Source organism: Podarcis pityusensis (assembly GCF_964106645.2).
Source record: "Podarcis pityusensis genome assembly, chromosome: 15".
In the NCBI taxonomy this organism is placed as follows: Eukaryota; Metazoa; Chordata; class Lepidosauria; order Squamata; family Lacertidae; genus Podarcis; species Podarcis pityusensis.
This window is the reverse complement of record NC_138040.1, coordinates 5,564,213-5,589,606: the sequence shown is the minus strand read 5'-3', so window position 1 is coordinate 5,589,606 and position 25,394 is coordinate 5,564,213. Positions and strand designations below refer to the sequence as shown.

Sequence of the window (25,394 nt, the reverse complement as noted above, 5' to 3'; positions counted from 1 at the left end):
AGGACGGATCTGTTGAGAGTGTGCTGAAGGCAAACTTGGGCAGGAGCGGGAAGCAGACAGTTCAACTGGGCCGCTAGCACAATCCAATGGGAACATCTCCTGCACAAAACAGAGAAAGGTTCCCCCCCCCCCCATAATACTAGGACTCTGGGGCACCCAAGGAAGCTAGTTCCCATTAAGAGGCAGTGATGGCTACCAACGTGGATGATCTTAAAGGAGGATTAGACTAATTCATTGAGGACAAGGCTATCAATGGCTGCCAGCCATGATGACTATGTTCTGCCCCCACTGTCAGACAGTATGCCTCTGAATGCCAGTGGCCGGGAATCATAAGTAGGGAGAGTGCCGTTGCACTCAGTTCCTATGTTCAGGCTTCCCGTTAAGGTATCTGGTTGGCCACTAAGAACAGGCTGCTGGATTAGAATGGCCACTGGCCTGATCCTGCAGATGCTTCTTATGTTCTTCCAGAGAATGGGAACTACACCAGAATAGGAGCCAGGCAGTTTCAATCCATTTTGGAAAGGCTTATACGGAAGGACTTCCTAATGGATTGTTCTGCAGGATAATTAGTCTGTGAATGGTGCCATATTTCTTTCTTTGTTACATTCATACCGCACCTTCCCTCCCCTTTCAAGCCCTCCCCTTTCTCCTCACAACAACCCTGTGAGGTAGCTGAAGATGAGAGACACAGACAGACAGACAGACAGACAGGGAATGAATGAATGAATGATGTTCAGGCTCATTCAGTTAGCTTTGTGACCCCCCCCCCCCGTCCCGTCCTAGTTCCTCAAGGGCTGAGGAATCTGGTGCCCTCCCAAGGTTGTTGAACTCCAATTCACTTCCCGCTCCAGCCAGCATGGCTCAGGGTCAGAGATTACGAGGGCTATATTCCAACAACACTTGGAGGGCCACAGGTTCCCCACCCCTGCCTCTAACCACAGCACCAGAATGGCTCTCCATAGGGTGTTTCCATCCTGAGCATGAAAGCATCTTGAGCCTTCCCAGGTTGTACAAACAGACTTTCTGAGGGAAAAGTGCCTCTGTGTATGAGCCAAGCTCTGCTGAGACACCACAGCTGTCCTCTGTGCATCTGGGGCTACACAGTCCAGCTCTTTCGGGTAATGGGTGCAACCACAGACAGACAGCACTTCTCTCTTTCTGACTTGATGCACTTTTCTGACTTGCTACCCTTTCTGCATTGCTATCCTTTTTTCCTCAATGAACCGGCATTTACATCTAGCCACCTGTTGCACTTTGCGTTGCAGGATCCAGCCTGTTCGCTCTGAACCCGTTAGCATGCCAGGGTCGTCGCGTCCAACTTCTGATCGCCGAGGAATTTCTACAGCGGCTGATGCTACCTCAGGTAGGGAACGTTCCTGTGAATGGACATGCATGGTCTTCTCAAGGGTGCCTGTAATCAGTTGTGCGCTGACTTGCTGCTCCTCAACCTTTCGTGGCTGTAGAGTGAACTTGGAAGAGTTGTTTCCCGCCCTCCGGGTGATAATATTGTGAAAGACAAGAAGCTTTGCTTTCACTGATGAATGAAGGTGTATGGTAGTGCAGGGATGAAGGTGAGACTGAGGCAGGTGCTAGGAGCCATGTTTGTGACCATGTGACTGGAGGGCAGTGCCCGATTGGTGGGCAGGACTCCCTGGGATGTCTTGACGGAGCTGTGGCCGCCACCACAACTTTCAGGGCAGAATTAGCTTGGTCTGTTTCCCCCTTCCTGGGTCAGGAGTAGTTGTCATCTTTTGGAAGCAAAATGAAAGCGGGGGCAGTTGTGATCAGTCAGCCAGGTCCTGATCAACACCTGATTGACTTAAATACAGAGCTTGGTTGGAAAAGAGCAATGTCGTCTCCTTACGTCTTATTTCATTGGATCTCTAAAGCAGAGGTGGCTGATCAGATGATGTTAGACTGCCGCTCCCATTGTCTCTGAATGTTGGCCATGCTGGCTGGGCATGATGGGTGTTGTAGTTCAGCAGCATCTGGAGGGCTACACATTAGGCACCCGTGCTATAAAGTTTCTTCTACAAGATAGGGAGAACGGATGGAATAGACAACATCTTTGCCTCTACTTTTTGTGTGTGTGTTTCCCCCTATCATTCTGAGACAGGGTCTCTCCAGCCATCCTTTCCTATTGTGCATTCATGATGATTTGTGCTTGTGGCAGTTTCAGGGTGGTTATATGCAGTCTCACCTTCAGTGTTGTTTGCACCTGCAAACGTTTCAAGGCAGACATCCTGTTTCGTTTCCAATCAGTGCATGACTTCCTGCTGAAATCCTGCAACTTTTTATACTGAAAATGCTTGGGGTGTTGTTGTTTCTGGGGTGTCCTGCTGTTGTTGCAATAGGACAATAACCATGAGGCAGCATCGTGGAAAAAATAAAGCAGAGTGATGTGTATATGCTCCAGGATAAATCCACCGCTCTTGTACTATTAATGTCTTAATGGCATGCTGCAGAATGCACCCCCAAATAAACCACCAGTCTGGAGGGGCCCTTAGCCAGAAACCAGTTGTTAACAATTTGAGCACAATGCCTGTAGTTGTATGAAGCAGAGAAAAGATAATGTGTATTTAAAACCGAGCTGTTGACCTCCTCCCATAGTCAATGCTGTGTTCTGTTCCCTCCCCTTTTTAATTTCTTAACCTGATCCTAGCAACTCTTCCGTGGCTCAGTGCTGTGGTTGCTCTTAATGTCTTCCATAGTGTTATAAGCAAGATGCTCTCTGCCTGAATTTGGTCCCACTCTGCCCACCCAGGTTCAGTGCATGAGAGAGCTTGTGGGATAGGTCAGCCCCGGACCAGCTTCCGTGATTCGTGGCAGCGCCTTTACCATATTCGTCCAGAGAGAAGGACAGCACAGCCTTTGAAATATACTCAGAGTCGCAAAGTGATTTCATGCTCTTTATTCAGCTCATAGTGGTGAGGAGGAATGAATAAATGTCCCCTCACAGTATCTGCTTTATATACATTATTTACACAATGGGCTGCACATGATTGGCTAATTCTGGAATTCTACTGTAAGCCAATCAGGTTGTGGATTCACTTCTATCTGGAGCAGGATTGGGTGGTTCCTGCCAACCAATCATACTGCTGCATTGTTCTAGGACCAATCAGACTGCTGCATTCTGAATCCTATTGTTCTAGGACCAATCAGACTGCTGCCTTTTGGATCCTATTGTTCTAGGACCAATCAGACTGCTACAGTTTGGATCCTATTCAACTCAGTACATAACACCCCTCCCCTCTAAGTTCCAGTCCTGCCCGGGAGGTCGCATTCATAGTCCTCAAGGTATGCCGGCGGCCTACGTGTGCGTTGTGGCCTGGGGTGTTCCCTGGTCCGGGCTCCGGGTTCTGGCTCGTGTTCCAAGGATGCTGGCTGTGATGCGGCTGTTTGGTCTGGTGCAACCGGCTCGCTCAGTCGTGGTTCTGGTTCCGGTGTCCTTTCGGCCTCACGGGTCCTCTCTGTATTTACTGATTCTGCCTCTCCTGCTGGCCCCTCCTGCTCTATGGGCCTCACTGCCCCGCTGTTCCCTTGGGACTCCTCTGACCTGTCCTCCTCCTGGTTTTCTCCCGGGAATCGTCGCCGTATCTGGTCGCAGTGGCGGCGCCAGCATTGCCCCCCATCCGTTAGCACCTCGTACGACACGGGGCCAGTGACCCTGGTGATTGTGGCGGGTACCCATGCTGGGCCTGCCCCAAAATTCTTTGCGTACACTGGGTCCTGGGCCTCGAAGGTCCGGGGGTTCCTGCCTTCCCCCACCACTACCTCATCCTGAGCTCTATCGGGGTGAAGGCGGTCCAATCTGATTGCAAGGCGCCGACCCATTAGTAGTTCAGCGGGGCTCCGGCCAGTCGTTGAGCTGGGGGTGCTGTGCTGTGCTAGAAGGAATGTGGCAAGGCGGTACTCCCAGTCCCCTTGCGTCATGCGGCGAAGGGTGTCCTTGGTGGTCCGCACCATGCGTTCTGCTTGGCCATTGGTGGCAGGGTGGAACGGCGCCGAACGGATGTGGCGGATGGCGTTCTGCGCTGTGAAGGTTTGGAATTCTCCTGACGTAAATGCAGTCCCGTTGTCTGAGACGAGAGTGTCAGGGAGCCCGTGGGTTGCAAACAGCCTGCGTAGTACCCGGATGGCTGCGGACGTGGAAGTGGACGGTACCAGTGCGACTTCCAGCCATTTGGTGTAGGAGTCCACCACTATGAAGAATGTTTTCCCCTGAAAGGGGCCAGCGAAATCCACATGCAGGCGTGACCATGGTGCTCGGGCGGACTCCCAGGACTGGACTGGGGCCCTTGGGGGATCTGGGCGGGATTCTTGGCAGGCCTGGCAGTGTTTGACCCAGGCCTCTATCTCTCCATCGATCCCCGGCCACCACACATAACTCCTGGCAAGGGCCTTCATTCTTACTACCCCTGGATGTGTCTCGTGTAGGGCTGTGAGGACCCTTTTGCAGAGGGGCTGGGGAACAACGACTCTGCTTCCCCATAACAGGCACCCCTTGTGGGCCGACAGTTCATGTTTGCGGGTTGTGTAGCCGGCGAATTCTGGCCCGGGGCTGCTGCTGGGCCATCCCCTCCACACCCAGTCCAGGACCCGGGAGATGACCCTATCTTTCTTGGAATGGTGTGCAACTTCTTGTGCCTGAATGGGGCGGTCGGGAAGCAGCTCCAGGCTCATAACCTCTTGTGCAGGTGCTGGGTCAGGGCCTGTTTCCGGTAGTGGTAGCCTGCTGAGGGCGTCCGCATGGCCCATCGCCTTCCCAGGTCGGTGAATCAGTGCATACTGGTAGCTGGCAAGGAAAATTGACCACCTGAGGACGCGAGGAGACAGCACTTGGGGGGTCTGCTTTTCGGGGGCAAACAAGCCAAGCAACGGCTTGTGGTCAGTCACCACGGTGAAGGGCCGCCCGTACAAGAAATCATGGAATTTTTTTACTCCCTTTACGATTGCCAGACCCTCCTTGTCGATTTGCGAGTAGTTCCGCTCGGTTGTGTTGAGTGTCTGGGAAAAGTACGCCACCGGTACCTCTCTTCCATCCGGGAGTTGGTGCCCCAGGACAGCTCCAATGCCATAGGGTGAGGCGTCGCATGCTAGCACCACCGGCAGCCTCTCGTCGAAGTGTGCCAAGACCGAGTTTGAGACAAGCAAGTCCTTGACTGCCTGGAATGCGGCCTCCTGGCGCTGGCCCCACACCCAAGGGGCCCGCTTGTCCAGGAGTCTGTGTAGGGGCTCCGCTACCGCCGCCTTGTGGGGAAGGAAGGAATGGTAAAAGTTCAATAGTCCCAAGAAGGCCTGAAGTTCAGTCTTGCTCTTGGGCGCTGGGGCATCACAAATGGCCCGTACCTTGTCCCCAGTCGGGTGGACCCCTTCTGCGTCCACCATAAATCCCAGAAAGTCCACCTGAGGCACTCCTAGTAGACATTTTTCCCGCTTCACCTTGAGACCCGCCGTCTGGAAACGGTGCAGAACGGTGCGGAGGCGGTCCTCAAACTCCTCTGGTGTGGGGCCGGCAATCAACACATCATCGAAGAAGGGGGTGACGCCAGGAATCCCTTTAAGGAGAGAGTCCATTATATTCTGGAATATGCCTGGTGCCACGCTGACACCGAATTGCAGCCGCTTTACCCTGAACGCTCCTCTGTGCGTCACAATCGTCTGTGCCTCTGCTGTGGCCTCATCTACTGGCAGCTGTTGATATGCTTGGGCCAAGTCCAGCTTGCCAAAAATTTTCGACCCAGCCAGGGTGGCAAGGACATGGCTGACCACTGGCACTGGGTATGCGTGGGCCGTGAGAGCCTTGTTTATGGTACATTTGTAGTCTGCGCAGATGCGGACCGAACCATTAGGCTTGACGGGTGTGACGATTGGGGTTTCCCAGGGAGCATTAGGCACCGGCTCCAGCACTCCTTGCTCTACGAGTCGGTCCAATTCCTCGTCTATACGGGGTTTCAAGGCGAACGGGACCCGGCGGGCCTTGAGCCTGACCGGTCGTACTGCGGGGTCAAGCTGTAGCGCAATGGGGGGGCCCGTATACTGTCCCAATTTCCCATCGAAAACCCCTGGAAATTCCTTGCATATGGCGTCCACGTCCACTTGTAAGCTAGTGTGGTTCACCCCGGTGACAGCTAGCCCCAGTGGTCCAAACCATGCCAATCCCAGTAAGCTAATGTAGGGGCCCTTGACCACAAGCAAGTCCAGTTGCCGCGTCCGCCCTCGGTATTGCACCCTGAAGGTCCCCACCCCCATTGTGGGGACCTTACGTTTCTGGAAGTCCCGGAGGGTGAATGGGGCCAGCCTGAGTTTGGGACCCCCAGTGGGACACAGTTTCCTTAAGGTCCTTGCCGAGATTATGGATAGAGTTGAACCCGTGTCAAGCTCCATGCGGCATGGGGCCCCCTCTATCTGTACCTCTACATAAATTTTCTCTACGTTGGGGTGGGGCAACTGGTATACCTGGAAGTCCGTGAGCTCCGTCGAGTTGCCTTGGTGCGTTGGGCCCCGGGACCTGGGGCTCTTGGATTGGTCATCTGATGCCTGGTGTCGGGTGGGCCGAGCCCGACACACCCGGGCGATGTGTCCCGATTTTCTGCACTGCCTGCACTCTGCGTTGCGGAAACGGCAGGTCCTCCTCTCGTGACTCTCCCCGCAGCTTGCGCAGTTCCCTCCTTCTCGTCGAGGCAGCTGTGGTCTGTGCGCTGCTTGAGTGCGCTGCTGTACTCGGTGCACCTCCTCCCTGTCGGATCCTGAGTCGTCGGTGAGGTCTTCATGGTGGACCCTCGGTTGGGATGGCAGGCTCGGCCGTGCCTCTTGGGTCGACCTCTCGGCAGCTTCTGTTGCCAGGGCCTCCTCCAGAGCGACCTGGAACGTTAGGTCCTTCTTAGCGTAGAGGCGTCGTTGCAGCTTCTCATCCTTCAGGCCACCGACGAGGCGGTCACGAAGCATGTTCTCCAGCTCTGAGAAGTTGCAGAACCGGGCGGCTTGGCGGAGAGAGGTCACAAACCCAGTTATGGTTTCCCCAGGGGCTTGCCGCTTTGCGTAGAAGGCATTTCGACGAGCCACCACTGAGGGCTGCGGCGAAAAGTGCCCCTTCAGCTGTTCCATTATTGTTTTGTATGGAACAGTAGCGACGTCTTCAGGCGCAAGGAGAGCCCGGGCGATTTCAAACGTCTCCTCTCCGCAGACGCTGAAGAATATCGCCCTCTTCTTGGCGTCTTCTTCGTCGGTGACCCCTTTGGCTTCTAGGAGGAAGGTGAAACGGGAGGCGTACGCTTCCCAGTCTCCAGATGCTGGGTTGAATGGCGAGAAGCTGCTGTTGGCTGCCATTCTGAGTTCCTTGTGCCCCGGAGCTGAAGCCTGGATACACGGTGCGAGGCAGCGGTGCGGCAGTTGGCGGTGCTGCGGTGCTGTGTGTGGCAGTCAGCTCAGCGGGATCCCATCCTCGTCGCCAGTGAAATATACTCAGAGTCGCAAAGTGATTTCATGCTCTTTATTCAGCTCATAGTGGTGAGGAGGAATGAATAAATGTCCCCTCACAGTATCTGCTTTATATACATTATTTACACAATGGGCTGCACATGATTGGCTAATTCTGGAATTCTACTGTAAGCCAATCAGGTTGTGGATTCACTTCTATCTGGAGCAGGATTGGGTGGTTCCTGCCAACCAATCATACTGCTGCATTGTTCTAGGACCAATCAGACTGCTGCATTCTGAATCCTATTGTTCTAGGACCAATCAGACTGCTGCCTTTTGGATCCTATTGTTCTAGGACCAATCAGACTGCTACAGTTTGGATCCTATTCAACTCAGTACATAACAGCCTTACATTTTAATTCAGCTGTATAGCTTTCGAAGGGTTCAGCACCGCCGGATTTTCTCCAGCAAAATCTCTCACAAGTGGAGTTATTAAACACACAGCATTAGCAAAAACACTTGGGGCTTGAGGAGGATTTTAATCTTTAGTGATTCGGAAATCCCTGGAGACTGCTGATTGGATTGAGGTTTAAACTGTCAAAGGAAACTGAAACACATAGAGAAAATTGATTTGTGAAAGTTGTTTAAAGGGGAGTGGAGGGGGGGCTCCCAATCCCCCCACCTCTCCTCTCTCTCTCTCCTTTCTGTAGAAGCAAAGTTTTAATCCAGGCATCACACAAGCTGCCAAGTGTATTTATTGAAATGTTTTAATAATTACTTTTTAGTCTAGTGTTTTGAATCGTGAATGGCCTAACCGTCTGGGCAGCTGCTCTAAGCCGGCAGCTCATGGGATAAGGTGCGAGTTACACAATGGACATTGGTGTCGTTGTAGTTCAGGGAGGAGGGACATCAGGCCCAGAGTCTGAATGCAGCCTCCCAGGATTTGGCCCTCGAGGCTCCCTCCAGGCCACACTCTTCACTGCCCTTCTTGACAACCTTCTTCAGTCAGAATATAAGAAGAGCTCTGCAGCTGGATCAGGCCAAAGGGGGCCCATCTAGCGCAGCATCTTGTCCTCACAGTGACCAGCCCGGTGGCCCCATGGGAAGCCCACAGGCAGAACCCGAGCACAAGAGCGATCTCTGCTACTGTGGCTTCTTGCAACTGGCATTCAGTCCTTTACCGCCACCGCCAGTTGCAATTTTCAAATGATTTATGTGCAGAAATGCCACTATTCCCTCAAGGATCTCTTGCACCACTTTCAAGCCTAACTAGCTTCCCTTTTGTTGGAATATACTTCATTTTAAGGTGTCTGAATTCCCCACCCCTAAAAAACAACAACCCAGGGTAGGATGAAATTTGACATCCAAGACCCATGCTGCAAAGCTGGATCTGCGCATGCAACAGAAGAAAGGGAAAACTCACCAAGAACCAGAGGTGTACCTAGGCTCTCTTACGCCCTTGGCAGGAGCTGTATTGACAGCATCCCTTGCACCCTTGGCAGTCACCAGCTCCCTCCATCTTTCTTCACAGTATTTGCTCCCCACCCCCAGTCTGCGTCCTTGGTAGGCGCCAACTGGGCTGACTCCTAGGTATGTCCCTGCCAAGAACCCTTTGGTATAATCTCCTGATGCAGGGCTGGGGCACCAGTGGCTTTCTGGATGTGGTTGGACTCTGACCCCTGGCCAGCATTGCCAGTGGTCATGGATGATGGGAGTTGGAATCCAATGACATCTGGAGGGCCAGTGCTCCAAGAAGTAACATTCCCTTCTGTGTGGGAGAGATGGCAGAATACCTCTATTTAGAAGAGGCAGTTCCCTCTGAGTTAGGACAATGTCCTTTGGAGCAGTGGGTTCAAAACCTGCGGTCCTCCAGCCCCAGCCAGCATGGCCAGTGCTCAGGGATGGCGGAAGCTGGAGTCCAGCCATGTCCAGAAGGCCACACATTCCCCAGTTTTTTGAAATACAAGGAACTGAAATAATTGCATGATATGCCTCTGTTTAGCACTGCCTCAATTCCCCCTTCCTCAGTTCAATGTCATGTCTAGGGGTTTTTTTTGGGGGGGGTGGCCAAGATGCCATGGGAGAGGAGTTCTTCCTCATCCTCTCTGTTGCAGGTGATAATTCACTCACCCAAAGCACCGTGGCTCAGTGGTAGAACATCTGCTTTGCTTGCAGAATGACCCAGTTTCAATCCGCACATCTCCAGGACCCGTGCTTGAAACCCTGGAGAGTCGCTGCCAGTCAGTAGGGCCTGACTCAGTATAAGGCAGCTTCCTATAGTGTCCCCCCCAACCCTTGATGCTTACTAAAAGGCAGCAAATTGGTTAAGCAGAGCTTTGAATAGAAGCTTCTTGATTGCAAATGGCATTCCTCCACTGTGTAACGTCGTGTTCTACTGTAAATATTCCAGCTTCCTGCTGAGATTGCCAAACGGACCTCCAAAAATGGCACTGTGTTCTTCGCAATGACCAATTTATTGGAAAATGCATTGTGTCCCCGCCACACACACTTCTTTATTCTATTTGTAAAGGTTTGTGGAGGGTTAATAGGTCATAAATTTTTACTACCCATCCCAAACCAGGAAGTGATTCTTCACTTATGGCCCGTTGCGTCCTGAGTCTCTTGCGCTCTTCTAAAGATGCTTATCTGGCTCTTTGATTGCCTGTTGCTCGGAGATACGGCTCCAGTGGCGCCTTCCCTTATCAAGGCCCATCGCTTGGTCTTCCCATCAGAAAGTTGCAAGTGTGTGTTTTTCATCTTTAATTGATCTTACAGCACGTTTTATAGCCTTCGCTTTTCCCTCTCCCCCCCCCCCAGCATGGAGGACAGTTCTTTCCTTTGTGTGAGATGTGATGGTGGCATAACTGATTCCAGGGGGATAGCTAAGAGGCTTTTTTTTAATTAAAAAAATGAAAAAGGAGCTGCTGAATTATGAATATGGATATACATGCAGAGCAGCCCCTGCACTGGAACACTGAAGGGGAATTGGACAAATGAGCCAAGGCAATGCTTCACAAACATCTGGCAGCGCTCTTGCATCCTGGCCCCAAACCTTAAACATTTTTATTTTCAAAGTATGTAAGATGAAAGACAACCCGCCTGCAGAGGAACCCCTTTCCCACAGGGTCACTGTTCTGGGCATAGGAGCTGGTTCCATGTCTGAAATGGACTTATCAGCCCCACCCCAGCTATGTCAAGGACTTGACTCTCCCTTACCCAATTGTGGGCAGGAGTGGACAGCTGGATCCTGGAGCTGCCATTTAAATTTCCCATGATGCCTTACAGCAGAGCTTTCCAAACTGTGTGCTGAGACACATTAGTGTGTTGGCTGCAGCGTAGGTGCGTCGCACAAACGCTCCCTGCACTGCTCCCGGGGCTGGAAAGGGGTTAGATTGACCTCTGGTTTGCCAGTAAAACTGAATGACTGTGTCATGAAATTATGCAATTCTAAAACTTGTGTCACTGACATGAAAAGTTTGGAAAGCGCTGCCTTACAGTGACACTACATAGAGAGTATTAGGAGAAATTAACATTGTGGCTTCTAGAGCCTGCCGCTTTCTTTAAAAACAGAAGAGGGGAACCAGGGCAAATACCAGCAGCGCTACCCGACTAGGTTTCACTCAGAGTTGACCTGTTGAAGTTAATGGACCTAACTTATCCATGCTCATTAAATTCAGTGGGACTACTGTGCATCAAACCTTGTTGAATGGCACTCTGTTGCCCCAGCAGCTGGGCAGGTGTGACTTGAAACAAGCAGAAGCAGAGCAAGAAATGAAGTAGTGCATTGGTGGGGGAACCTCAGCCACAGGGGGTGAATGCGGCCCTCCAAGTCTCTCTATCTGGCCCTCAGGGCACCCTCCAGGCCACGTACCCTTCCCAGCCATGCCTCCTCTCAGAGGTGAAGAGAGGTTGTTCCTCTCAAGTCCTGCTTGTGGGTTTCCCATAGGCAACTGGTTGGCCAATCTGAAAACAGGATGCTGGACTCGCTGGGCCCCTTTTGGCCTGTTCCAGAAGGGCTCTTCTAGGCTGGCAAATACCTATATTGATTGTAGCTGTCAAGCTTGGTGCCTAGCTTTGCCACAGGATCAAACTCCAACATAGGTAGGAGATGGCCAAATGGGTCTGAAACAAGGAGAAGTGTCCACAGATAGGCTGGAGGTCATATGTGGGATCAGGCAGGGCAAGGCAAGGCACAGCCACAAAGTCTGCTTGGCTCCTCCATGTGAGAAGTCACTCAGCCTGAAGAACTGGCTTGGCTGGAAAGTTTGTCTAGAAACCTGTCATCCCTCGATTGGTTTTTGATCTCTTGTTTTGCACACAAAAGGTCTCAGGTTCAGTTCCAAGGCTCTGCAGGTCAGGATTCTCCTGCCTGAGACCATGTAGACACTGATTCTACTAGAGGGACCAACGGTCTGACTCTGCTTCCTGTGCCCTTCAGCCACAGAGCCTAGTCTGGTTTGCTAAGGGACCAAAGCGCCAATAGCACAGCAGGGTAAGATGCTGGAGACCCTGGTTCAAAATACAAACACACACATCAGCACCTCATAGTAGTTTCAAGGTTAACCCAGCCTTGCATCTTTGATGCTCAGATTTATGAATGCCAGTTGCTGGAAACCACAGGAAAGGAAAACGTTCTTGTTCTTGGGTTCTGCTTGTGGGCTTCCCACAGGCATCCAGGTGGCCAGTGTGAGAACAGGGCTTTGGACTGGGTGGGCCTTCTTACGTTCTCATGCATGGATTCCACCATGAGATAGAATACAAGGTGGGCTACGCACACACACATACACATGTCTTTGAAGGGGTGTGCCACGTGTCACCTGCCTTGTTGCATTGTGAAATCTAGCTGTGCAAACAGTCCCGTCTGTCAAGTCTGTATAAACAAACACTGCGCTAGTAAAAGCACTCAACTGGCGGGCTGGTGACAGCCTTCAAAGGGCTCGGCATTCGGCATCTTGCTATTTAAAGGCCTAGCCTCACGGGCAGAATTTCAGAAATGATGGGAGCTGCCAGGCACTGCAGTCTTGCATTATGATAATATTGGCATTGCAGCTGAAGTTGGGGCAGGTGGCGGTGGTGGTGAGAGGGAGAATGGCTCTTGCAAAATGTTTAAGCTAGTGACATCAACCTGTTTGGCCCACATCGGTGATTCAGAACATGCGGATGGTTTAACTGCCTCTAGAGACTGAGGCTAAAACAAGAGACTCCTAAAGGTTTTTGCGTGGTGTCTAGAGAGCAGGGGTTGCAAACCCATTGCCCTCCAGATGTTGGGACTCCAACTCCCATCAGCCCCATCCAGCATGGCCAAAGGTCAGGGGTGATGGGAATTGTAGTCTAGCAACGTCTGCCAGGTCCTGGGCAGTAGCAGGGTTTGTGCAGCTGGGTGGCAGAGGATTCTGGGAAGTGTAAGAGGACCCACCTGGGTGTGCCTCACAGGGAGTCTGTGCAGACCCAACACTCCCAAGGAAACTCCCAAGGAGCCACAGGGTACCCTAGAACACAGCTGAGAAGCTAGTAAGACGGTAGGAAAAGCCTTGCTGGATCAGGCAACTGGCCTATATTGTTTCCAGCAACTGATATTCAGAGACATACAGCCTCCAAGAGTGGAGGAAGAACATATCCATCATGGATGCTAGCTATTGATAACCTTATCCTTCATGAATTCGTCCAATCCTTTTTTGAAGTCATTCAAGTTGGTGGCCTTCACTGCCTCTCGTAGGAAGAAATTCCATGCTTTGTGCATCATGAGAAGAAATCCTTCTATTCTGAATAACACCAACATATTCATATAGATTAATTCTCTCTCTCTCTCTCTCTCTCTCTCTCACACACACACACACACACACACGGAAGAGATAGTTGGCCAAAATGATGGTCCAAGATATGAGTGGGGGGACAAAAAGCTGCTTAGGATTTTGTCCTCCTGAAACACAGTGGCAGCTCTGAAGTTGTGTGTATGCGTAGGAGGAGCCTTGGATTTCCTAGGGTCATGAGGCAGGGCTCAATTTGTGGACGGCAGAATCAAGAGTCAGCAGCTCGGCGCCATGGCTGTCCCCTGCTTGGCTCGAAATGTTGTTATGGCCCTGGATAAGTGACAGAAACGATAGCATCAAAAATGTACACTAGTAAAATCTTGTTAAGGATACGCCACCGTTGGGGGGGGGCAAGGAGTGGGTGAAGGAAGTAGCCCTTGGAGGTGATCACAAAGCAAGAAAATTGGTACTGGGGGAAGGAGAGTGTTCTGATGCATTTGGGTGCTTCAGGATAATAAATTAAATTCTGCCACTTAATGTGGTGATCGCAAAGCAACCCCAAACCGTGCGCGGGTAATGGAAATGTGCGCAAAGATTATGCGGGGCATTTCTGTATCCTTAAGGAGGTAAATGTGAGCTGTTGTTGGAGGGGAGGTTGCCTGCATTAAATCAGGGAGGGGTGGTGGCCTTTTGAGGGGGGATGCAGCTTTAAATGGAAGATTAATGTACATCAGGGGAAGTATATCCCCCGGAGGAAGGAGAGGCACGGAAATTCCAGATGCTGCTCCAGATTGACAAAGACAAAATGCCAGGTTTCCAAATTTAGGATTTTACCAAAAAAAAAGCACAGTGCCTAGCTCTTAGTAGTCCTGATAGGAGAGAGAGAGAGAAAGACAGAGAGAGGATTTGTATGTGCGAGAGAGGAGACACATACTACTGCAGTAGTATGTGTGTTCTGTTAAGTTCACAGTAATTATGCTGTTGTTGTTGTTCTAAATGTTTCTATAATGCCTTAAAGCAGTGGCTCCAGGGAATCCTTTCCACTCTGATCTATGGCTGAAGAATTATTCTGCCTTTGTTTCACAGCTCTGTGCTGCAAAGGGCTTTGGGAAGTGTCCCAGGGTGCACACTCCATTCACAGAGGGTGGTTGGCTAGCCGGCTGAGCCACCCTGTTGAGCTGTTCTGCATGGGTCCGCCCTACAACCAGCCCAGGACTCTCTTCTTGCAGGAGGAGGTCAGTAATAGAAGGCAAACTGTCTTTCACTGACATTCCTCCTCCCTTACTGACCTGCGCACGTTAAGGGAACCGCTGAGGATTGAGCCACTGAGGATGTTAGGGGTAGGAGAATCTGGCAATCTCATTTTCTTGCATTTCCCCACTCTTTGGTTCAGTCCCCCACATTTCTGCATCAGCTGGTGAGGTTGACTAACAAAATAGAAATGTTAAATTATTATAGCAAAACATTTCTTCTTCCGCCTTCATCAGTTGCTCTGATAAAAATGATGTTTCCAAAATTTATTTATTGTATTTATTAAATTTCTATATCACCCTTCACCTGAAGATCTCAGGGCAGTTCACAAGATGCAAATACAATAAAAGCACAAATAAATAGTTAGAACAAAAACAAACCAATAACACCCCCCTCCCACAAACACATTTAAGAGAAGTTGAAGGGGAACATTTTCGCTTGGCTTAGTCATCAGACGAACCTCCCTGGGAATTGTTATACAGCTTTTAGAAATGGATGCACTGGCTGGAGCTGATGGGAGTTGTAGTCCAGAACATCTGGAGGGCGCCACGTTGCTGAAGGCTGAAATAATAGTTTGCCTGCAGCTGCCTAGTACAGTGGAACCTCGTATTACGGACGGGATCCATTCCGGAGGCCCGTCCATAACATGGAACTGACGCAAGCCGAAGCACCACGTCTGCACATGTGTGTGGTGCGATTTAGTGCTTCTGCACATGTGTGAGTGGCGAAACCCGGAAGTGACCCGTTCTAGTACTTCTGGGTTGCTGCGGGACGCAACACGAAGACACGTAACCTGAAGCAGACACAACATGGGGTATGACTGTAAATTCCTATGCTATGTGCATGGGATTGTGGGCACGCGCACAGCCAAACAGCTGCCATGGCCACTCACATTAAGGAAGTGGATATGATAATGAGCTCGATTTGCACACTTTGTTCTCATTGCAAGATTTGAACTCCTTTGGGATCAAATCTGGAATGGAAAAGTGAACAGAGAATCAAGGAGTCATACATTAGCACAGCCCTCTAGACATCATGGACTCTCCTCATCATCCCTGACCGTTGGCCACACTGGGTGGGGCTGATGGGAGTTGGAGTCCGACAGCATCAGGACAGTGCCAACTTGGAGAAGGCTGCACTAGAGGAATTCCATGTAAGGTCAGGCTGAGGCATATGTAGCCAGTAGGCAAGGCAAAATCATTGGGGAAAGCAGCAGGCCAATATCAGTTCCCAGAAAGGCAGCCCAGGTGGGTAAGGTGAGAAAGGAACAGGAAGCAAAGACCGATCAGGCTAGAGAACAAGGGGAAAGCTTGCAGAGTCAGGAGAGTGTAGCAGGGAGAGGCAGGGGCAGAGTGAGGAACAAAGGCTATGAGCTTTGTTCGCTGCTTCCATGTGCAGACTGAGGTCTGATCTGTATGTTCAGCAGAATGAGGTGGTGGAGTGGTTTGTACCACTTCAAACACAGACGTGGGAGATGTCATTTTCGAATAACTATGAACAACAGAAGGGGTCTGGGTTCCTGCCTGTCCCTTGCTGTGCTATTTTTCCTTTTGCAACAGAGTCTCTCTCTCTTGTGGCAGAGCATGTGGTGGGGGAGACAATTCTAGCATTTTCAGTCTGGTCCCAGTTTGCCACCTCAAGTCTCAGCCCACCTGTTCCCCACCTAAATTCTCTGGCATGTGTGGACCAGGCCAAAGATGGCAGACAGGCAGAGGGAGTTACACAGATACATACCCACCAGCATTTCTCTGATGAAAATAGGGACTTCCTACATCAACATCATCAATAATAATAATAATAATAATAATAATAATAATAATAATATCCCACCCATACGACTGGGTTGCCCCAGGTACTCTGAGCAGCTTCCAACCTATATAAAAACATAATAAAACATTAAACATTAAATAACTTCCCTATACAGGGCTGCCTTCAGATGTCTTCTAAAGGTTGCATAGTTACTTATCTCCTTGGCTCAGGGGTTGCATAACTCCATACCATCCAACATTTCTCTGATGACAATAGGGATGACGAAAGGAAAAGCAGGATATTCTGGGATCAAATCAGAAACCAGGACAGCTTCTATAAATCCAGGACTGTCCCTCGAAAATGGGGACACTTGGAGGGTGTGTGGATTAAGGGAAGGGCTGGTTCCAGTGGACAGGAAGTAGAAGATGTATGTAGGGGACAGGAAAAGGCAGGCACCAATCGCAGGGGGAGCTGTGGAGCAAAAGCTGGCATCATAACAAAATGATGCTACTGCAAAGAGACAGAACTGGCTGCACGGTTTTGGCCCAGCTCCCCAAAGGTCTGTGATTCAGGCCTATCAGTGGCCCATGGACACAGCCCTATGGGCCAGACTGGAGGCTGCACTGCTTTCTGGGTCCATCTCTCTCACTCTGTCGCTGTCTCTCAGTTTCACGAACACCTCTTGCCTGCATCAGCGCGTTCAGCTTCCCTTTCCCTCTCAGGCACCATCAAATATTTATCCCCAAACGTTGTAGAGTCACTTGAAGTGCTGCCCGGGAGCCGCAGAGCGCAGCTCTACTCAGGTAGCAGAGATGTGTGAATGCAGCCAGCCGATGGGAGCTGGCGGCGTTGGGGAATTCCCGTGCGGCCCTTATCGCCGCCGGCAACTGCTTGACAGGCCCGAACGGCCACCGGTTTCCTATTACTGGCGTTGAGAGGGCCAGGGGAGGCCTGGCGTCGCGAATAAGTAGGCTGCGCTGGTAAGAGCCGCTGCCCGCAGGGTCCTGGTTGGCTGCTGGGATGTGTAATTAAGATACCCTGAAATCCTTCACCTGAACCAGTAATTACCTGGATGGTATCAAGGAGGGTGGTTGTTGCAGACAGTGGCTTCATTCAGGCGACATGGAGCTAATCTAAGAAACAGTGACCGGGGGAGGGAGGGGATTTGACCCATTCCCCATCGCGCGCCCCTCAGTTGTTCACAATAATGGAAATTCTTGAATTTGTTTGAGTGTCTGGAGGGAGCTAAGGAGGTTCAAAATGCAGCAGGCTTGGTTTTCAGTCTAGTTAAAGCAGGGGTGGGGAACCTTTTGCAATCTGAGGGCCACATTCCATTCTGGGCAAGCTTGTGAGGGCCACATACTAGTGATGGGCAGCGTTAGAGGCCAAAGTGGGCGGATACATGAGGTTTATCTTTGTACAGTAGGCTCATTTCCTACACATACTCCTGCATCCCTCACTCTCCTCCACCCAGGCAAGCAAAAGGCGTGACCAGAGTTCAAGGACACATTCCAGCCAGGCACAAACACTGTGTGGCCTGGGGAGGGGTGTGGTGTGGGGAGAGTCCCCAGGCCCAGGCAGAGAGGTCTGGGGTCTGCATGCTACCCTCAAGGCTGGGGCTTACCACCCCTGAGTTAAGGTTCTCAAGGCTGCTGCCCATCAGCGTTGACATTCCTGGGCCATCTTTGCAACATTTATTGACAAGGTAGGCCCATCGCTGAGCAGCAAAGAGCCTTCCTCGCATGCAGGAGTTCCCAGGTTCCATCTCTGTTATCTCCAGCTCAAAGTAGCATTGCTAGGTAAGACTTCAGCCTGAGAACGGCTTTTGGAAATGTCAGCTGGTTGAAAATATGGTCGCCAGTTTCCTGATGGGGTTTAGGTGGTCAGCATTGCTGATATCAGCTCCACTGGTCTGCCAGCATGTCTCCCCAAATCCAATTTAAGGTGTTATCTTTGATTTTTAAAACCTTAGTTAAGCTTCATTTGCGGACTTCGAAAACAGCAGCAGCTTTAACCAATACCAGCCACTCGCTTGACTGATTTCCATTCCTGACCAGAAACAAACCTGCAAACTGCAGCAGTGCCCACTTCCTTTTCTCTTTTCGTTGGAATTCTCGACTTCCTTTCTTGCAAGTCTCCACCTATTTAGGTTAGGAGAAAGTGGGGCGCTCAGCAGGAACACCACTTCTGTCTTTGCTTAGCTTGCTTTATCTCTCCAATTACAAGAGGCGAGGAAATCAATATTCTGCAGGCTTTAAATCATCTTGAAATTGGAAGAAAGCGAGCAACACATGCAAACATTTAGGGTTGTGCAGCAAACAGGGCCTAGTTGCGCCAGTCCTCAGTGTCTCCCCACTTGCCGCCAGCCCTGACGTCGCTGTCTCTGTGATTGATGTTTGGACCAGTTAATGGGGCTCAGAAGTTAATGGCACAGGGAGCCCCAGATTGGGTATATTATTATTATTATTATTCGCATAAGCATCATAAGAAGGTGTGTTGCACAAGAAAATGCCGTTGTTCTCATCGAGGAGTGACAGGAAGTTGATGAGAGACAAATTTTAAAGCTCCGCTTTGGACAAAACATCCCAAGAAATTTCAAGGGAAGCCAAAGTGTGAGGGGGAGAGAGTTTAGATAAGACTAATTGTCTGATCTTGGCAGAGTTTTGCCCCAGGATATTGGGTGCCAAGGGAGGAGCAGGCTAAGAAAGGTGTGAGGAACCTTTGGCCCTTCAGATGTTGTTAAACTGCAGCTCCCATTATCCCTGGCAATTGGACATGCTTGCTTGGTCAGCCTTTGGCAAGCCACAGGTTCAAAGTTCCTGCACTAAGAACACAAGAAAATGAGAACATAAATTACTCTGGATCAGACCAGAGGCCCGTTGAGTCCAACATCCTGTTGTCAGTGGCCAACCAGATACCTCTGGGAAGCCTGCAAGTAGGACCTGAGTGCAACAGCATTTCCCCCACTTGCATTCAGAGACATACTGCCTCTGACAGTGAAAGTAGAGAATGGCTGTCAGCCCACAGTGTATTGGTCCAGAACATTGGTCCAGAAAAGGCAAGTTTCAGTTCCTGGGAAAGCAGATTAATCATGTGAGCCTAGGCTGAGGCTAAGGGGCCCTTGCACATATACCTGATGCTTGAAAGATGGCCTCCTTCCCTATCAACCCTCCCCGAGTGCTAAGATCACCAGAGGGGAGGGACCCTCTTGGTAGTTCAGAAATATGGAGGTGGAGGTGGCCAGGGAGAGGGCATTATCTGTGGCAGCCCCTAAGTTGTGGAATGCCCTCCCCAAAGAGGTGTGTCTGGCTTTGTCACTGCCTAGTTTTCAGCGAATGCTGAAGACACAACTCTTGACCCCGACCTTTGACACCTGAGATGTGTGGTTTTGGGACCCACTCTATTCCTATGGCTGTGGCTTGTTTTCACCGAGTTAAAATCTGGATTTTAAATTGCTGTAAGCTGGGACCAACTGATGAAGAGCGGCAGACAGCAGCAACAACCCTCTAGTCCAGCATTCAGGATGTCATGCCTCTAAGTGAATACATCCTTTTTATGGCGCTGTTGGATCCCTGGTTCCCAAAATTCCAAAGGAGGCCGAGCTCTGCCTCTGTTGGTGTCAGATGAAAACCTGAGTGAGCTGTGTTTTGAAAAAGATCTTAACTCTTAATGGAAGGTTATCGTTCTCCCTCCCCCTGTTCCTTAACCAAAGGAAATCCTTTGGAAACAGAACCTCTAATCAAGGGGTCACTCCAAAGCAGTAACATGAAGCGTGACCCCAAGGCATTCGCTGCCTTTCGGATGCACGCTCAGGCCTCCTTCATTTTCACTTTGGTGTTTTTTCTCGTTTCACTTCCTCCTTTCGCTTTCTTTTTTAAAAAAATGATAACTAGATTACCTCTGTTAGCTATGTACGAGGTGGTAGCAGAGGTATATCTAGGGTCCCTTGTGCCCTTGGCAAGGAACTGCGTTCCCCTCTCTCCCTCCCCCCCAAATCACTTTACCACAATAGCCCCATAATTTGTCTAGAAATTACTGCTCAAATGAAATTAGTTAGTTTTGATTTAGTTGTGCATGCTTTAATTCCATTGATTAAATGCTCCATGTGGATGTGAAGGTTTGTTGGGGGCTGGTGTGTCCCAGCATGGGGTTCTCTGGCTGAATTCAGGCTAGGAACGAAGCCTAGGGGGTATCCTTGATCCACCATCTCTCATCTGCCTGGTTTGCTGAACCAGGTGCTGAAGGCACAAGAGGAGAGGCAGCAAAAGGTGGTCGCTGGGAAACTGCCCTGAGCTTAGACTCTTTCTTAACACCTCACAGCCAATCTGCCCCAATAAGCAGGTACATGGTTGCTGCCTTCTTTGCAAGCAATCAAACTTGTAATGTTTACATGGGCGCAATCCGTTCGATAGCACCAATGCTGCCATCCCAGCCCCATTAAATTCATTTACTTCTGAGTAGGCACGGCTAGAAATGCACTGTAACTCCTTAGCAACCAATCCCTATCAATACTTACTGGGTAAAGCAACTCTCTCCAAGTTCAACAGGGCAAATTCTCAACAGCACTGACTTGGGACTGATAAGCCGCACTGAGCACTGCCCGCTTTTACAACCTAACTAGGCTACAGCAATGAGCCTCCTGTCAAGTATAGCAGGTTGTGAGTTGTTACACTGAATGTCGGGAGAGCTCTGGGATGGCATGAGCCAGAGAGGTGCCTGGGCGGCAGCAATGCCATCACCCCCTTGGCTTTCCCATCACCCTCAGGCCACCTCCCTTGACAGTTACCTGTGGAAGTAGTGGCCGCAGAACATGCCTCCCAGGAGCTGATAGCCCAGAGGCACCAAGCAACAGCATGGATTTTTTTTGGGGGGGGTGTCTGTGCCCCCAGTGGTGGCCAGTTTCACCAACCAAATTAGAAATAAAGGCTATAATTTAAATAGAAAGGCAATACATCTCACCTTAGTGTGGAACAAGGCTGTGACCAGGTGAGCTGTGTGCATCTATTCAGTGATTCTTACACAAGGACTTGGACCATGGGTAGGCAAACTAAGGCCCAAGGGCCGGATCCGGCCCAGTCACCTTCTAAATCCAGCCCATGGACAATCCGAGAATCAGCGTACTTTTACATGCGTAGAATGTGTCCTTTTATTTAAAATGCATCTCTGGGTTATTTGTGGGGCATAGGAATTGGTTCATTCCCCCCCAAAAAAATATAGTCCGGCCCCCCACAAGGTCTGAGGGACAGTGGACCGGCCCCCTGCTGAAAAAGTTTGCTGACCCCTGACTTGGACAGTACATATCACTTTAAATAGAAAACTCTTTCAATAAGAGGACTGTCCCTTAGAAATTCCTGCCAGTCAGAGTAGACATTAAAGGGCTAAATCAACGGATGATGTGTCTCCATATAAAGCAGCATTACTGCCTGCCTGCAGATGTGTCTTCTTTCTTTCCTTCATGTGGAAACCTTTGCTCTCATCACATAAGCTTCGTGAAGAAGCATGAACTACAAAACCCTCGTCTAGCCCCCAGAAGGTATTATCTCACTTGCTCTGCGTTTCTTACAAAGATTTGCTCTTACAGATATTTGAAAGTCTGTTTCACGGTGCATAAACTGGAACCGCAAATAACCTTGTCCTTTTGTGGTTGGGTGTATATGTGTGTTTTCCTTTCACAGTGTCATGTTGCCTTTGTGGGTATCCGTGGTTTAGCTTGACGGATAGGAAAGAAGGCAGAGGCTTGCACGATAATTCTGCCGCGAGCCTTCTATATTAGCGATGCTACACATTTTATTAGAAATGCACTGGGATAAGCCCAATCTGCTATGGATCTTTACAGGAGAGATCAGATCATCTCCCCAGGCAATGATCCAGTTGAACTGGAAGCCTACCAAATCCGAACCTCAGTGCATTCTTGTGCACTTTTTTACATTGCAATGGCTCTGGGAAACCAGTCCCATCTTAAGGAGATCCATATTTGCCAAAGGGGGTAGTCCTTTTAGCGCTTGTGAGGACTGAATTTGTTACATCAAATCACTTCCAGGTGCCAGGCGCCGTGGGGAATTGAACTGTGAACCTTGCAGATCAGGTTGCTGATTCCCTGCTGCCTGCACCACAAGGGGGCACTGCCTGGAGCAAGGAACTACAGTTGTTAGTCTGGGGTGCCCTGGTTTGGCAAGTCATGTGACGCAAGGAAGGCCAATCCCATGCCACAGACTGATATGAAACCCACAGCCCTGCTGCTCTGGCCACCTTGCTGTTGGAAGCATTTAAACAAGACTAACAAACATTTAGTACAAAATCCTGGAAGATGCAGTACTGTGAATTTATCTCCAGGTTCTCTGTCAGTTCACAAAGCTACTCCTGCCAGCTTTTCGGGGTGCGGTGATGATAGTGGCGATAGCAACAAAACTCTGAGATAACAAATGGTGCTTGTTTGATTGTGAGTAATAATACAGAATGCAGATATTTTCTTGTCCAGAGAAGAAGCGAAAGTTCGTCTAGCTTTTGACACCTGCCTGCTCACTTTTTGTTTGATCGTAGCCATTGTTAACTGCTTGGCGTAGATAAGGTTTGAGGTTAAGAGAGGTGGGCAGTTTTGATTCTAATTAGATCTGATGCCCCGATCTTCCTTTGTGGATAAGCACAGAAGCTGGGGATCCTCAGAAGGACTTCTGAAGAAATATTAATTGTGCTGAAGATAAAAAGAGCTTGCAATGGCTTCCAAGGGATCCCCTGCATCCTGCCATCTCTACCTTAGGTTTTGTTTTTGCTTTTTGCATTGTGGATATAAAAAATCTTTGTAGTGCCATCTGGAGACCCTATTGATGTTTTCTTTTTCTTTTTTGCTCAGTGTTTCAACAGAGGGCCTAGTCTCATGAGGATGGAGATGGGCTGCAGTTATTCCGTGGGAAAGGAAAGGTGCTCGGCGTATGCTCAAAAGCACTGTTCTCTTACATTTCACCAGTGGAGAGGGGTAGCTGTGTTACTCTGTTGTAGGGAGGGGTACGTTGTGGCAGCTTAAGCACTTTCCAGATTTATCAGGGCATAATCTTTTGTGCATTTAAGACCACATCATCTTTTGCTCAACGTGAAATCTTAGTTGGCAGGTATACGAAGGAGAAAAAGGTCAGGTGGGAGTTATATGACAATAAGGCGCAAAAATCACAGCTAGTGATAATTAGAGCTTGAACACACATCAAGTAGGCACCCCTTTAACCTTCTACAATTCAGCTCTGCTGGATCAAGTCCAGTGCTGTCCTTCCACCTCACAAAAGTGCTAGACGGAGCTCACAAGAGGGGCTGAAATGCTATAGAGCTGTGACCCCCTTACTGTGAAGAGGACCCATGGAATATAAGCTGGGGTGGGGCAAAAGGTTGCTTAATTTTTGTACCCTGGGGCGGGTTAGTTGTGACCCTCAAATGTAATGGGTGGTTGAAACAGAACCCTAGGTAGGTATTCTTCTTAAAATTCAAGTGAAACTTAGTCTTGGATAACTTGAATGGGAGAAGGAGGAAAAAAGGAAAAGGTCCTTTCGTGCCACTGTTGTATTTTTTATCCATTTCCTTTTTGTTTTCAAATATAGCATATTGTAAAACACAGATAAGTACATTTTCCCCTTAAAAACACAGATAAAAAATTCACCATATTCTAAGTGAGCCGTTTCCCCTTTGATTTGAATCTAAAACACGGGTAAAAGCAGGGGCGGGGGAAGCACGTTGCAGCTGCTATGATGCATTTTACAAAAGAACATATGCACTCATTTAAATCATTTACATTTCGCCTTTTGATTTCCGTTATTTTTAAACCCGTGTTGTAGCGAACAGCGGCCTCTTTGCAGGCCCAGAAAAGAGGCACTTGAAAGCACTGTTTTTAAAGTTTGATGCACAATAAGGTGAGCTAAATCGGAAGCGATGCTCTTCCCAGTTTAAAGATTTTTTTATTGCAAAGTTTTGGCCTGGGAAATGCTACTGAAACTTGAATATCTGTCATCGCAGTGCTGCGAGCTGGATACAGAGCCAGCCGAAGATGTAAGAGCAGGTAGGGTTGGGCAAATGTGTTGATTTCCCATCCATGTCGCCAGGGCAGGTGCAAGACATTTTGCTGCCTGAGAAAGAGTGATGCCCCTTGCCTTTGCCAATTCTATGTACAGAAGCTGGCTGGTCTGGCATTCCAGCCATGCCACTAAAAATAAAAATAAATGGTCACTTTATTTTTCAGTTTCAAAAACGCAACAAATACATAATCATTCCTCAACAGGTATTGGAAGTTTACTATATTCCAGGCTCATTTCCCCATCATTCTTTGTCTGATCGTTTCAGTTTCATAGAGGAAGGGACTATCAATGGCTACTGTCCTGTGCCTCCGCAGTTGGAGGCTAAGATACTTCTAAATACCAGTTGATGGAAACCACAGGAGGGGAGCGAGAAGTCTACACAAGGCGCCTGAAGCAGCTGATCGTTGCTGCTTCACATATAGCAGAGAGAAGGGCATCCTCGTATTGGGATCTGCCTTGTTTCGTCTTAATATCGAGAGAATCCGAGGATGCGATTCCACCCCCGAAATGGCACGTCCCAAGTAAATCTTTGCCCCTTGGTGATGCAGAAGGATCTCAAACCTGACCCCGTAGTCAGCCGAATCCTGCCTAGTACCGCAAATAAACCACTTGCTGCAGCACATATATGCCTTTGAGGTGGCTTTGCGGCAGCGGAATTTCCGGCTCCCCCCAAAAAGGTGACAACTCCTGTGTTTGTCATTTGCTTTAACATTCCATCCATATTTCAAGAGGGCTGTAGGGTTTCGAAATCTCTAGCTGCCAGGCTCTAAGCTAAGCAGAGCTGGCAGCTCGGCGATGTGGAAGGCCATTATCTCACCTTTGTGCTTCTAACTGCAGCCACTTGCCTCTTCCTGTTTCATAATACATTCCCCGGGTGGCAGCGGAGAAACTTTTTAACACCTATTGGAGGCATTAAATAATCAGCCGTGGCACCGTGGTGGGCCTATGAAAATTGCATGAAGGGCAAATCAGCTTGCTTCGCTTTCTTTGCTAAGGCCTGTAGATGTTTTCTTCCCCTCCCTTCACCATCCCCTCTGCAACCCACTACGGCATTTATTGATTTGTTAAATTCACCCCCCCCAAAAAAAATCTTCCAAGGCGATCGGAGTGCCACACGTGATACCTTCTCTTTTCTTCTCTCAGCAACCTTGTGAGGTGGTGTGTGACCAAC

At 49.6% G+C, this 25,394-nt stretch overlaps 1 protein-coding gene across 1 annotated transcript in view; it reads left to right on the top strand.

Moving 5' to 3' along the window:
• Positions 1-25,394, top strand: part of BCAS3 (BCAS3 microtubule associated cell migration factor) — a 476,692-nt gene that overhangs the window by 255,770 nt on the left and 195,528 nt on the right. Inside the window, exon 23 of the mRNA XM_080983313.1 lies at positions 1,266-1,363. Within this exon, the coding sequence (XP_080839439.1) occupies positions 1,266-1,363 (98 nt within the window). The remainder of the gene's footprint in view (positions 1-1,265; positions 1,364-25,394) is intronic.